This window comes from Diabrotica virgifera, chromosome 4 (genome assembly GCF_917563875.1).
Source record: "Diabrotica virgifera virgifera chromosome 4, PGI_DIABVI_V3a".
Lineage (NCBI taxonomy): Eukaryota > Metazoa > Arthropoda > Insecta > Coleoptera > Chrysomelidae > Diabrotica > Diabrotica virgifera.
In genome coordinates this window covers 220,957,139-220,972,574 of record NC_065446.1, presented here as the reverse complement: position 1 = coordinate 220,972,574, position 15,436 = coordinate 220,957,139, and the positions used below count along the sequence as shown (strand labels likewise).

Genomic DNA, 15,436 nt, shown 5'->3' with positions numbered 1-15,436 from the left:
TGAGTAAGTGTCTTGTTACTTTGCAAAGTTGATGTCATTGTACAGTACAACGACAGAAACTATTTTCATTTATTAATTTAGAATAAACGAAATATTTCTGACCCTGGTGAGATTTGAACTCACGGCCATTCTGACCTTTCGATCCAAAGGTAGGCGCTCTTACCACTGAGCCACAGAGGGGTTTAACATTTTATTTAAAAAATTTATCGCCAGTCGCTTCCGGCATTGTTTCAGAAAGAAGGTATTTTTATCTCAGCTACATTCCTTATTTTGAAATATTTTTTTCTACGGCAGTATTCATTTTTTTTTATTTTTTTTGTACAGTGGAACCCCGATAAGTCGGCCACCGATAACCCGGAACTCCGGCTAACCCGGACCGATTTTTATCAGACAAAAATTTCAACAATAAAGATGTATTGCTGTTACAAAATCTCGTGAACCTAATTCATTCATTTGGTGACGTCAATATACGAACGAAACGATTGAATCCGACATTACTGAAAATATCAGGGTGCGTGCAGATGGGACCCTGTCGCGCAATTCGCAGCAAATAAAATAGTCGTATGTTTTTGGCTTCATTTTATTTCGGTTATACATACGCATTTTCAAGGTTCACGAGGTTTTGTACCAACTCTATGTAATATAATATTTGAGAGATAATGGGTACTTGTGTAATTTGAACTACATATACCATTACAAAGACCATTAATATTTTTTTTTAACAATGGTCTTAGTCATCACTGTTATTAAATAACATAACATCAGAGACGGTATTGTGTGTAGTAAATTCGTATTGTTCGCTTCCAATCGTTCGTAAATCTATTCAGATTTTGTGTGCGTGTTTTTGTCTATAAGGGCAACAAAACGTAAAAATGTTGTAGTGACAATGGAAAAGAAACTAGAAGCAATAAGTAGAATTGATAAAGGTGAATCTTGCAGCATTATATGGTGTCGGTACATCTACAGTATCAGATTGGAAGAAAATAGAACTAAAATCGAAGATTTTTTTTTTTCAAAATGATAACAAAAGACAGTTTGGATAATCGGTGCAAAGCTAATAAAGCTAAGAATGAGACTCTTGACGACGCTTTGTATGTGTGGTTTTGTGTGGAATGCGAACGTGGTTTACCAGTGTCTGTGTGACAATTATAACGGAGTTTATCTGTAAGCATACCATATTTTATTAATTTTTACCATTTTCTCCGGCTAACCCGGATTTTCGATAACCCGGATAGGCCGCGGTCCCGATTAATCCGAGTTAACAGGGTTCCACTGTACTTAATTTCCTGTTTTAGGTCTTGTTTAATAGACGCATTTCTCATTCGGTTCAATTTTCTTTTCCTATTGTCCTGGACTGATTCATTAGTATGAATTATTTATTACATTAATTTTAGAAATTTTCATTTTTTTACAAATTTTAGCAATATCATATATTTTTCAAATGTATCATTTATATAATGGAATTACCCAATTTGCTGAATTTTCTCTACATACCTGCAAATCCTATGATAAAAACCGAATGTCGTACAGCAAAAAGTTCTTCGAGTTGTACAATTTTTAAAATAAAGCCTTCTTCAGGTTGAAGCTTAAGATCCAATGCACTTTTTTTAACCATTTTTTCGAAGTCCAAGTCTCGCTTCCTTGGGACATCCAATGCAGGAAACAGATCACCGATTAAGCCCATAAATACCTAAGGTAGTAAAGTATTCAATAAGTATAATGTATTAACAAAGCAAAAACAAAAAAACAACAGTAAGACGTAAAATCGGTAAAGAAATCTGGAGAAAGCATTTTTCTAACTTTTTCAAAATCAAAAACACACAAAGGAATATTGCGAAAATAAATAGGTATAAGGGATGAAAGAGACGAAAAACGCTCCTAGATACAAGAAATAGTGATTTTGAAAGAGCGACATGGTTGAAATCAGGAAAAGTAGGACAGTATGAAATCAACAATGAATTAAAAAAATGGGGGAGAGAAACTGAAGCACCGAATTTATAAACTAATAAAGAATATACGTAGTCGAGGAAATGAAGCTGAAAAAATGGCAAAACCTCGCAATTTTTTCGTCCAGCATCGATTTTTACAAAAATTTGGGATTAGGCTCATTACACTCTCTGGTTCATTTTCTATATTGAGCCGTTGTACGCTTTTGGGTTTGTAAGGGTGAAAACTACCCCTAATTTTAAAAAATTATAAAATAACATTTTAAACTTTAATATTGTCAATATTTGGTTCTTATTAATTACATAATGAATGTTTAATGCTTTAAGATATACTATCATAATATTTCAACCCTTATAACCACCCTTGTGGGAGCTATATATAAAAAATTTACTTATCCTAAAAGAATAATTTCGGCTTTCATCGATTTACATAAAAATTTGGGATTAGGATCGTCTTACCCTGTACTTCATATTCTATATCATGCTTAAGGGCGTTGATTATTTTTAGGGGTGTAAACTACCCCTTATTATCAAAAATTATATAAAAACATTGTAAGCGTTAATATGGGTAAAATTTGGTTTTGATTGGTTAAATAATGATTGTTTTATACTTTAGGATATAATATCATAATATTTCAACCTTTAATAACATTACAGTTTTTATAAGTAGATATTTTAATAGGTCTATACAGAAAAAAAAGTAGAATTAAAGAATTACAAAAACATTTATTTACACAAAAATACGAATTTACAAATATGTACAAATACAAATACAAATAGCTTTTTAGTCATCTTCCAGTATATGAACCGGTTCTGTGGTATTATACATACATTGAAAATTATCCATAAGCGCACTATCCGAATTTTTCGAAAAAAAAATTCGTTTTATAAACATAGCTCCTTCATTTTTGGCGGTGAAAAGTTTTTCACAAATGACTTTGTAGGATTTTTAAAGAGTTATAAGACTATGTAAACTAAATTCCGTAAGATCCCTCAGTTTTTAATTAGGGTGAGTTTAAAGGGCTCGAATAAGGGGGTGTTTGCTCGTAAATAGAGGTTTTAAACAGCTATATCTCGCTTACTGTTCACTGTAATGAAAATCTATGTACAAGAGAATTTTAGTTATTAATAAAGCTTCAATTTAGTTTTCCACCATTTTTTTCGTATTTCCAGTATTTTCGGAGATATTTTGAAGTAAATGGTGAAAAATGGGAAGTTCCAAAAAATTAATTTTTCTTTAAACTCCAATTTTTCTAAAATTAGGCCTTTTAAATAGGTCCAACTTCTTGGGTGTATTTATAATACAAATATAAAAGAAATTACAGAAAGGTGAAGGTGAAGACTAATTTTTAATCAGGAGGGTAGTTAAGGGGTTGTTTGCACTGATTTTTTCATAGAAAAAAGCAGGTACCGACCTATTTTTGATCATAAGTCGCTTAATTTTCAGAATAGAAACTTTTTATTATTTTTTTTGAAAGTCCTCGCTGTATACTTGAAAAAAGATTAAGTTTTTTTCGAAAAATGCAAAGTTTTTCCGTTATTTTACTTTGAATATTTCAAATTATGCATTTGACGAAAAAAGCTAACTTTTAACATGCCGTATCTCGGTTTGTATTGGTCTTAGCGATATTACAGAATAAAAATTTGGTTCGTGCTACTAAAAGATACAATTTTGACATCTACAGTTTTTTTGATTAAATGCATATTTTTGGAGGTATTCTCAAAAAACCCTCTAAAAATGTCGATTTTTTCATCGAAAAACTGTTACTTTCAAGCGCGAATAACTCGAAAAATATTAGTTTTACGAAGAAAATGTAAAAAACATTTTTTTGTTATAATTACTTTTTACATTGATTTACATAGTTAAAATGTAATAAATAATTCCCGCCCCCGAGATTGGGTGGAAACCACCCCCAAGGTTTTAGCGTACAGCGGCATGATATAGAAAATGATCCCTGGACTATTTCCTACCTTCTGTGAAAATTTCAATAAATCCATGCTGGACGAAAAAATTGCGAGCCAAAATGCTTCATTTTCGACTAACGTAAAGAAAATTTGCCACCTATGGAATAGAGCCATAGACTCTCTGGGGGGTCACATAATAATAGAAAAGGAAAAAAAAGAGCCAAGGGATATCAGTAACTATGAAGAAGTCATGCTTCTGATTACATACAAAATATTAACAAGCATCTTAAGAAACAGAATAGATAAATACACCAAAATACACTAAGCAATACCAACAAAGCTTCAAAAAAGAAAAATCGATTATAGATGTTATTCTCCTACTAACAGTAATGATTTAAAAATGGTTCGAACCTTACAGAAGTTTACATCTACTATTTATAGACCTCCAGAAAGCCTTTGACTCTATAAATACATACCTACTCTTACTCGAAATATATAACATGGAAATACCAGCAAAACTGATTGGATTAGCGAAAATAAAAATATACAACCCTGTAGCAAAACGTATAACAGACGAGGGAAATACAGAAACTATCAATATAGAAATAGGAGTTCGAAAAGCTGACTACAACACTTTTTAACATAACTAAGCAATTTTCAAAAAACTGTAATCAATAAGATGATCCTGTAAAGCCCTGCACAAATTACAGGATATGCTGACGACATGGTAATGGAGAAAAGAAGAGACATTGTTAACCTCAAGGAAAAATTTTAACATAGAGAATATAAAGATTGATTAATGCATATTCCGAAAAGTAGAGAGATTTAAGTACACTAGTTGTAACAATAGACAGCTCAAACCAGAGGAGCTGAAAAAGTGAAAGAGGACAATGGAGTAGGTACATTGGACAGAAACAAGCTACTATAAGACTTTAGCCGAAAAGGATTTAATTGATTTAATCAAATAAGCATGATAAGCAAAACATTTTAGTACGGGATCCGAATATGAAGTCGAAATGTACCCATCTCCTTGCCGGATGAAACATTTTTTTTATTAAATTTCATACATAGACAAATAGTCCAGGAACCGAAGCTTTTCACCTCGCAATTCTTACAGAATGGATCGATTTGCTTGAAAATTTGAACATAAGTATTGGATAGTCCAAGGATTAAAATCTATATGACGCCAAAAGGCGCTTTTACCATGGGGGCGGTTGCCACCCCATCTCGAGGGTGAAAATTTTTTATTATATTTTGACCTCAAAAGTTGATAAAAACATTCATTCCAAGCAAAAAACGTTCTTTACTTTTTTTTGATAAAATTAATAGTTTTTGATTTATTCGCAATCGAAAGTGTTAGTTTTATATCTAAAAAATCAATGTTTTTCGATGGTATACTCATTTACGATTCACTTAATTTTTGCCGTAGAAATTTTTTTTTTAAACCGAGTTTTTGGAAATTAAACAACCTACAATTTCATATTTAAACATTTTTTCTTATCTCTGATGCTAATCTTTCTATTCTGAAAAGAATGGCTTGTTTTACCAAATTACAAAACTTCGATATTCGCTTTAAACTTCAGTTTTTTAAAAACTAATCAATCTACGTTAGTCAAACTTCTAGAATCTATTAATAATACATAAATAAAGAAGAATGAATAAGGTCAATGACTAAAAACACCGCTAACTTACATTATTATGCTTCCAATTGGATTTCTCCTTTTATTTTCCTAAAAACATATTGATTTTTTGGCCATAACTTATTCATTTTTTACCTTATAAAGTTTGTTAAAAAAAGAATTTTGTAGGATTTTACAAGGTATATAAGGCTATTAAAATTAAATCCTTTTAAAATTCTCAGTCACAAAAAGAAGTGACTTTGAAAGGGTTGCTAAATGTGGTTTTTGCATGTTATTTCAAGATTTAATTGTCAATAGCTCACTCAATTTTTGTCATAGAAAAGATTTTTGGAAACCAAGTTCTTGGGAATTAAATTAACTACAATTTCGTATTTAAATATTTTCTCGTATCTCTGATGCTAATCTTTCTATTCTGAAGAAAAAGGGAAGCTTTTTTACCAAACTACAAAAACTCGTTATTCGCTTTTAACTCCATTTTTTTAAACTAACCATTCTAAGCCGATGAAACTTCTAGAACCTATTAGTAATACATAAATAAAGAAGACTAAATCAGGTCATTGACTAATTTTAATTAGGGTGGTGATTAAGGGGTTGTTTCAGATCACTTTTTGCTGAAAAAAATACGGGCCGACATTCTTTTCATTATAAGTCACTTAATTTTTGAGCTAGAGACTTGTTTTTTATTTCTGGAGATAGATATTTTTAAATACTTTAAATTAGTTTAAACAAGTTATCCTCTAAAATGCACATTTTTCCCGTCTTTTGACTTTGAAACTACAATATTTAGCATTTGAGGAAGAAGAGCTAACATATAATAAAGTATAGCTCGATTACTATTGGTCTTAAAGAAAATTAAAAAAGAAGGTTTTGTTTATTTTTTACAAGGTATATTTTTGTTAATAAAAGTTGTTTTGATAAAACAAAAACATTTTGAGTTATTAGCAGAAAACTGATTAAAAACATTTATTTTTTCGATATAAAACTAACACTTTCGATAGCGAATAAATTGAAAACTATTAATTATATCAAAAAAATGTATAGAATGTTTTTTGCTTATAATGAATGTTTTTACCAATTTTTGTGGTCAAAATATAATAAAAAATTTCCACCTCCGAGATGGGGTGGCAACCACCCCCATGGTAAAAGCGCCTTTTGGCATCATGTAAATTTTGATCCTTGGACTATCCACTACTTATTCTCAAATTTTCAAGCAAATCGATCCATTCTGTAAAAATTGCGAGGTTTTGTCCTATTTTAACCTTTATTACTTGGACTAAAACACGACCAGCATGGGTTGCCTATCAAAATCGTGTCATAGCAATCCTTAAGGGGGGGCGTAAAGGTTGAAATCAACATTTTTAGGTTATTTTTGTGAACTTTTTTTGAAAGTATGAAAAAATAATTTTATTTTTAAATTAAATAAGCATATTAAGCATAATTCAAAGAATATTCAAAAAAAAATCAAAAACAAATATTGAAAAATAAGCCAACGGTGGCAGATTTTTAAAAACACCTCAAAAAAACAATGAATTTTGCGGTGGACATCAGAATTTATCATTGGATCATGGTAGACAGAAAATTCAAAAAGATTTTGTTAGCTTATGAGTTTCTTTAGGTAAAGCTGTCAAATTTCTTTTAGTTTTAATGATTTTTGACTTTTAAGTATCACTCAGAAGTCCAAACAACGAATTTTTTTACCGAAAAAAGGGTGAAAATCAACATATTTATTATTGTTAAACAAAATATAAGCATAAAACAAAAACTATCTTGACAGTATTACCTCGAGAAATGTCTAAAGAAAATATGACAAAATTCCAGGTGAGTTGGTCAAGTAGTTTTTGAGCTCAATGTCTACAGGCTTTGAACAAAGCAGTTTTGAGAAAAACGCTTTTAAAGTATTGTCAACTTTTATTTTCAGTTTTTTTTTTGTCTGTCAAATCGTAAAGTGATGCACACTGGAATATGTTTTTAAATCGGGGGTAATTTAAAAATGAAAATCAGAACAGCTGGCTGGATTTCTTACTACGCTCAAGCGTGCTGGCGCGAAGATGCTGCAAAGCGAGTCGAAGGTAGGGAGATAGTGTTGAATATCCCTATCTTTGACTCGCTTTGCAGCAGGTTCGCGTCAGCACTCTTAAAGGTAATGAACAACGGTCAACAGCTGTTCTCATTTTTTTTTAAATTACTCCGCGGTTCAAAAAGATTTTCCGGTGTGCATCATTTTACGATTTGACAGACAAACTGAAAATAAAACAGAAATTAAAAATAAAAGTTGACAATACTTTAAACGGTTTTTCCTCAAAACTGCTTTTTTCAAAGGCTGTAGACATTGTAACTCAAAAACTACTTGACCGACCCACCTGGAATTTTGTATATATTTTCTTTAGACATATTTTTTGCTTCGTGCTTATTTTTTATTTAACAATAATAAATATGTTGATTTTCGCCCTTTTTTGTGCAAAAAAGTTCGTTGTTTTGATTTCTGAGTGATACCAAAAAGTCAAAAATCGTTATAACTTAAAAAACTTGAATTTTTTGTTTACCATGATCCAATGATAAGTTCGGATATCCACGGCAAAATCCTTTTTTTGAGGTGTCTTTATATTTTTCCTTGAGTATTCTTTGAATTATACTGAATACGGTTATTTAATTTAAAAATAAAATAATTGTATCATACTTTCAAAATAAATTCACAAAAATGTGCTTGAAATGTTGATTTCAACCCGTACGGCCCCCTCTTATGGATATCTATGACACGATTTTGATAGGAAACCCATGCTGGTCGTGTTTGTCTATGTATGAATGAAATTTAATAAAAAATATGTTTCATCCGGCAAGCAGATGTTTCATTTCGACCTACTATTCGAATCTTAGACTATTTGTGAAATAAGATTTTTAATTAAAATCCTAAATTATAGACAATACAAGCAAAAAAGCAAATAGATTATAACCCGGATATAATTTATCACATTTTATTTGCTAAAACAATGTATTGTTATATTTCTATTTGATATGAAAATTAAATTTTGATAATTATAAACAGAATTCAATTTAATATAAAATATTTTCAATTTTCTCAACCACGGGCATATAAATTTAGAACAACCTGTATACAACAAATTGTTATATTTAATTTTAAGAAGTGATTAGAAGAAGCATACGAAACTCGGGACAATGCGCTTAGAATAAACAAAGTGAATGGCGCGTACCATTATCGTTGTTCGCGGAAGGTTCGATCATTAGCCTATGCTAAATAAGACTCAGTTGAAATAGATAATAGTTCATTATCGTTGTTCGCGGAAGGTTCGATCATTAGCCTATGCTAAATAAGACTCAGTTGAAGTAGATAATAGGTCATTAAATTTTGTAAATAGTAGAAAGTAATTTTAGAATGGGAATTAACTATTTTTTTTGGAAATCCATTAAGCATATTTAGAAAGATTAAAAATTGGTTTTGAGGAATACTGCGAATGAGAGTTGGTGGTGGAAGGTTGATTTGTGAATCTGGAAGGGATATTTAGAAAGTAGGGGAATGAATGAAAAAGATAGGCAGAATGTTTTGAGCTGTCGAGAAGTGAAGTCCAGTAGTAGACGGTAGTGTACGGAGAGTGAGAAAGCCGGTGTAGTTCCGTGAGTGTGGAGTATCTATCGTGGAACGAGAGGTAGGCCAGGTCGAGAGTAAAGAACCTCCTTGAGCCAAGAGTGTCCCGGTAGCTGATTGAAGTTTCGAAAAAGGTAGAAACACGGCATCACGACAGAAGCAGGAACGGGATCTATACGAGCTAGTTTTCAAAGGAGAACATTACTGGAAGCCAGGACGAGGTTTTGATCGCAGCCAAGGATAGCAGGAAACGGGTCTTGTGTGAAGACATTCTCAGTTCACCAGAAAAAGGTCAGTCTCATTTGTTTGGACATGAATGTATGGGTTTTTCGTATTAAATACCACATTTAAAATTGAAGAACATAATCAATAATATCAGAAAAGCTTCATCAAACTTAAATAGAATTGTTGCTAATAAATCCTAATAGTTAAATGTTAATAAAAACTTTCAATTGGAAACCAAAAGGAAATAAGATTCCCATGTGTAAATGTTATGTTTAAGAATAATAAGATATAGCAAATATTAAGCAGTGATTGCCATTTAAATAAAATAAACAATGTTGATTATAATTGTAACCCATATGTGTGTATTATTTTACTCTTTTCTTTCCTATCCCGATTAGGAACCATTGAGAAATACTTAGAAGCCACGTAAGTAAGTAATTAATTTTATAAAAAGCCCTGAGATTGAAAACATATTGATATGTGATCTGGTAAATTAATTAGATTATTATAAATGCATTGATTAAATTAAATGACATATAAGAATATTATCTCATATCAATAATCAAGATCACATCAGTATATTCAACTTGAATTTAAATAAAAACAATGTAGAGAGGCATGATCTTTGTAACTTACATGTATATATAAATTTTAAATCGTAGGGTTTCCACCATAACTCGAGCTAAATGAAGAACTCGTCTGTCGGGAATATAAAATGATCGCGTAAAGTCAGTGCTCCATTTATATTGATGTTGTACGAAAACAACACAAAGAAGGAGGACGAGTCGAAAATTCAATGAACACGGAAAAGGTTCTTAACTTCTTGAGAGTAAGGTCTAGCGGGTCTTAATTGGCCTTATATTTTTAAATTATGTAGTAGCTTTTAACTTGAAAAGAAAAATGATATATGTAAAAAGAAAATAAAATAAAGTAGAGATCTGGAAAGTAAAGGTGCTTAGAAAAATCTTCCGAGGAATACAGAGGACAGAGAATATTTGAAGAAGACGGACAAATTAATAACGAAATATTGAATATGCATAGAAAACCAATCAGTACAACAAAAATATGAGCCCAAAGATCTTAGTATTAGCCCAACTAATTACTACTAAACAAAACAAACAGTTTCTGTAAAAAACATGGACGAAAATTAGTTATAAAATAAGACCAAATAAATGATAATAATTAACCCGGCACCTGCCACGTGGCTTTGCAAGGCGCCAACTGCCACGTGGGGTGCTCACAGCACCGCTTAAAATTTTTCTGTGATCTACTTGTTTAAAAAACAAAATAATGTGTTAAACATGTTTTATTAACTTATTAGCCACTAATATGTTATAAATGTTAAAAAATAAAATGAAAAAGGTGTTATAAGCAAATTAGCAAGTACCAAGCCATAATAAATGAAGTCTAGTAAAATATCTAAAAAAAATTAAGATTTAGTGAGTACAGAGTCTATATTAATAATTTAAATCAGTTATTTCAATAAAAAATGCAAAATTTGAGCTGTTTATCAAAAATACAAAAAAAATTTAAAACTTAAAGTGCCAGATGATGACACCCCAATTGGACTTTAGAGCTATAAGTTCAGAATGACACTAAATAACCACTTCAAACACTAACACATATATGCTATATAATATTATAGAAAGCTACTGTGACGCACAGCTCGGTTACCAAACTTGAAATACCAAATATTTGATAAAAATGTGTTATGGGGTGCTAGTAGCACCCCACGTGGCAGGTGCCGGGCTAAGCAAATGAATATACAAACAAACATTTATTTGGAAAATGTAGCGACGAAAAAGGCTGGTAAATATTAGGCGAGAAAATAAAGCATTACACGTCTAACTTTTTTAAAGTAAGACTGATCGTTACGAAACCTTTTGCATTCGATTGGGGAGAGATTCAGGAAAATGTATGATTACTAGGCTTGAGGGACATATGAAAATTGCAGTTTTGTAGGTGGAAAAACCATTTTCCAAAGTGCATCTCAAAGTGTTCATAAAATTAAAATTCACAACCCGGAAAATAATTTTGTAAAATGATTTCAATTTTAACGCATGCGGGTTTTTTAAGTCGCTGAACAGGAATATCGGGTTGGCGAAGCTGTAAGAGGTAACTGGTGATCGGTATCCCGGTATGACGTCGTCTTCCTGAGTTTTATAGAAATTCATTATGAAAATCGTTGAAACTTGTTATCCCGACGTGTTTGAGTTCGCTGAATACGAATATTGCTTCGGCAATGCTGTATAAGGTACCTGGTGTCTGATATCTACGTCATCTCCTATAGTCCAAGTAATGAAGCTTAAAATAGGACAAAACCTCGCAATTTTTACAGAATGGATCGATCTATATGATCGATCCATTCTGTATGATCGATCTAATCTATATGACGCCGAAAGGCGCTTTTACCATGGGCTTGGTTGCCACCCCATCTAGGGGGTGGAAATTTTCTATTATATTTTGACCGCACAAGTTGGTAAAAACATTCATTCTAAGCAAAAAACGTTTTATACATTTGTTTAATAAAATTAATAGTTTTCGCTATTAATAGCTAAAACTATTTATTCGCTACCGAAAGTGTTAATATCGAAAAACCAATGTTTTTAATAAGTTTTCTGCTAATAACTCCAAAAGTTTTCGTTTTATCAAAACAACTTTACTTCACAAAAATGTACCTTCGAAAAAATAAACAATACCGTTTTTTTTTTAATTTTCTTTAAGACCAATAGTAATCGAGCTATACTTTCTTAGATGTTAGCTCCCATTCGTCAAATGATAAATATTGTAGTTTCAAAGTCAAACGACGAGAAAAGCTATGCATTTTTCGAGGATAACTTGTTCAAACTAATTTAAAGTATTTAAAAATATCTATCTCCAGAAATAAAAAAAGGTTTGTAGCTCAAAAATTAAATGACTTATTAAGGCTTATAATGAAAAGAATGTCAATCCGTATTTTTTTCAGCGAAAAAGTGATCGGAAGCAACCTTCTAATCACCACCCTAAATAAAATTAGTAATTGATCTAATTTGGTCTTCTTTATTAATGTATTATTAATAGGTTCTAGAAGATTGACCGGCTTAAAATGGTTAGTTTTTGAAATAATGAGTTAAAAGCGAATAACGAATTTTTGTAGTTTGGAAAAAACTGGCCTTTCCTTCAGAATAGAAAGATTAGCATCATAGATACAAAAAAATATTTAAATATGAAATTGTAGATTATTTAATTCCCAAGAACTTGGTTTGCAAAAATTTTTTCTGCGGTAAAAATTGAGTGAGCTGTTGACAATTAAAACTTGTAATAACATGCAAAATCCACCTTTACCAACCCTTTCAAAGTCACCTTTGTTTGCGACTGAGGATTTTAAAAAGATTTAATATTAATAGACATAGATCTTGTAAAGATCTACAAAATTATTTTTTACCAAACTTTCTAGGATAAAAAATAAAAAAGTGACGGTTAAAAAATCAATATATCTTTTTGAAAAAAAAAAAGGAGAAGTCTAATTGGAAGCATATTAATGTAAGTTAGCAATGGTTTCAATCATAGGCCATATTCATTGTTCTTTATTTATGTATTGTTAATGGATTCTAGAAGTTTGACTGGTTTAGAATGATTAGTTTTAAAAAACTGGAGTTAAAAGCGAATAACGAATTGTTGTAGTTTGGTAAAAAATGCCATTTTCTTCAGAATAGAAAGATAAGCATCAGAGATACGAAAAAATGTTTAAATATGAAATTGTAGATTATATAATTACCAAGAACTTAGCTTGAAAAAAATTTTTCTAAGGCAAAAATTGAGTGAATTGTAAATGAGTATCTCGAAAACATTGATTTTTTCGATATAAAACTAATACTTACGATAGCGAATAAATCGAAAACTATTAATTTTATCAAAAAAATGTATAGAGTATTCATTTGACTCTCGACCTGTAAACATCGATACGAATTAGGCGAAAGTTTATAGTGTGATAAGAAACGGGCTCCGGCCTCGTTTTTATCGTCATTGTCGTGTATTAAGTGGATATACTATTTATAAACTATTTAAAAATTAAAATATTCGGACTTAACAGTTAAAATGAGTGCTCCACCAGATTTATCGGTGAGTGTTCCTTTTTATACTACTACTGTAAATGGTCAACCTATACATGTTCAATATCAGCAACAGCAAATTCAACCAGAATGCCCAAATGTCCTTTTTCCACAAAATTCACAACCAAATTCAACACAAATTTTAAACAACACACCAACAACTATATATTATGTTCCTAACCAAGTAGTATCACAATCTTCCTCAAACTGTCAATATAATCCTAAAATAAATACTACATTAGCTACACCTCAAAATGAAGCTTCCGATTCTATTGAGATGACACAAACATTACAAAGCGAAGAATCTTCAGGGGAAATCAGCGACATGGAGTCATCGGACATCCACGAATGGCAAACTGTACAACATAATAACAAAAAACGTAAAATAAATTCCCCGACACCAACAGAAAACGAAGACACGGTAGTAATCAGCAATAAATTTCAGGTTCTACAAAATTATAACGAAAAAGACAACAATAACAGTACAGAAAATACCAACGAAACTCCAGCAGTCTCGAAACCCCCACCAATTTTTATATATGGTGTTACTGACTACAATAAAATGGTTAATAATCTATCAGAAGTAACAACAGCAGAGACATACTATTGCACAGCATTACAGAACCACACAATAAAATTAAATTCCCGGGACAGTGAAACATACCGAAAACTGGTAAGACATTTAAACAGCAAAAAAATTGTGCATCATACATACCAAATGAAAGAGGATAGAGCATACAGAGTTGTAATTCGTAATCTACATCATACAGTTCCCATTAATATAATAAAAAGTGAAATAGAAAAACATGGACATTTAGTACGCAATATTGTAAATATAAAACACAGAGTAAGTAAGGACCCTCTAATGATGTTCTACGTCGATATAGAACCTAATCAAAATAATAAAAAAATATATGAAATTGAATTTATAAACAACGCGAAAATAGTTATCGAGCCACCGTATAAAAAGAATAATATTGTCCAGTGTACTAGATGCCAATTGTATGGGCACTCTAAGACATACTGCAATAGACCTTATCACTGTGTCAAATGTGGAGGCAACCATATGTCAGCCGATTGTAAAAAACCTAGGGACACACCTGCCATATGCGCTCTCTGCAATGGAGCACACACCGCAAATTACAAAGGATGCACGGTATATAAAGAGTTAATTAGCAGTAGAAACAGGACAAGAGTAGTATCATCGCACACTGTAGCGAACAATCAATTGCAATATACGAGTAACAGATATAATGTACAGAATAATAGCATTCAAAACCACGCGACTTACACACAAACAGCAGGTGGAACAAATGTAAATAATGAACATAACAATACGACCTCATACAACCAAAATCACGCAACTTACGCTCAAATAACAAGTGGAACACATGTAAACAATACAAACAACGACATTGGAGAGATGATGAAGAGTTTCCTTAATGAATTCAAAACTATGTTTTCCCAACTAATAAATCAAAACAGCGTGATCTTAAACATGCTTTCCACAGTAATAAATAAATTCAGTAATGGAAATTAAGTCACTACGAATTGCACAATGGAATGCCAATGGCCTAGGCAACCACAAAACAGAAGTTATTAACTTTCTTCAACATAACAAAATTGATGTTCTACTCGTATCGGAAACTCACTTCACTGACAGAACGATGTTCAAGATCCCTCATTATTCTATTTACAGCACCAACCATCCTGATGGCACAGCACACGGTGGCGCTGCTATTATTGTACGGAACACCATACCACACTATGAGGAAACAATGTATCAGACGGAAAAAATACAAGCTGCAGTAATCTGTATCAGTTCTCAACCATGGTCCTTTGACATTGCGGCAATGTACAGCCCTCCAAGGCATAATATCACCACAGCAGAATATGAAGGCTTCTTTAAACAACTATCAAAAAAATTCTTAATTGGAGGTGACTGGAATGCCAAACATACAGACTGGGGCTCGAGACTATGTACGACAAAGGGAAAAAATCTCAGACAAGCCATAGCTAACACAAACA

The 15,436-nt window shown here is 31.6% G+C and overlaps 1 protein-coding gene across 1 annotated transcript in view; it reads right to left on the bottom strand.

Annotated features, from left to right (window-relative positions):
- Positions 1-15,436, bottom strand: part of LOC114326404 (dynein beta chain, ciliary-like) — a 328,677-nt gene that overhangs the window by 105,131 nt on the left and 208,110 nt on the right. The window contains exon 16 of the mRNA XM_028274767.2: positions 1,495-1,690. Within this exon, the coding sequence (XP_028130568.2) occupies positions 1,495-1,690 (196 nt within the window). The remainder of the gene's footprint in view (positions 1-1,494; positions 1,691-15,436) is intronic.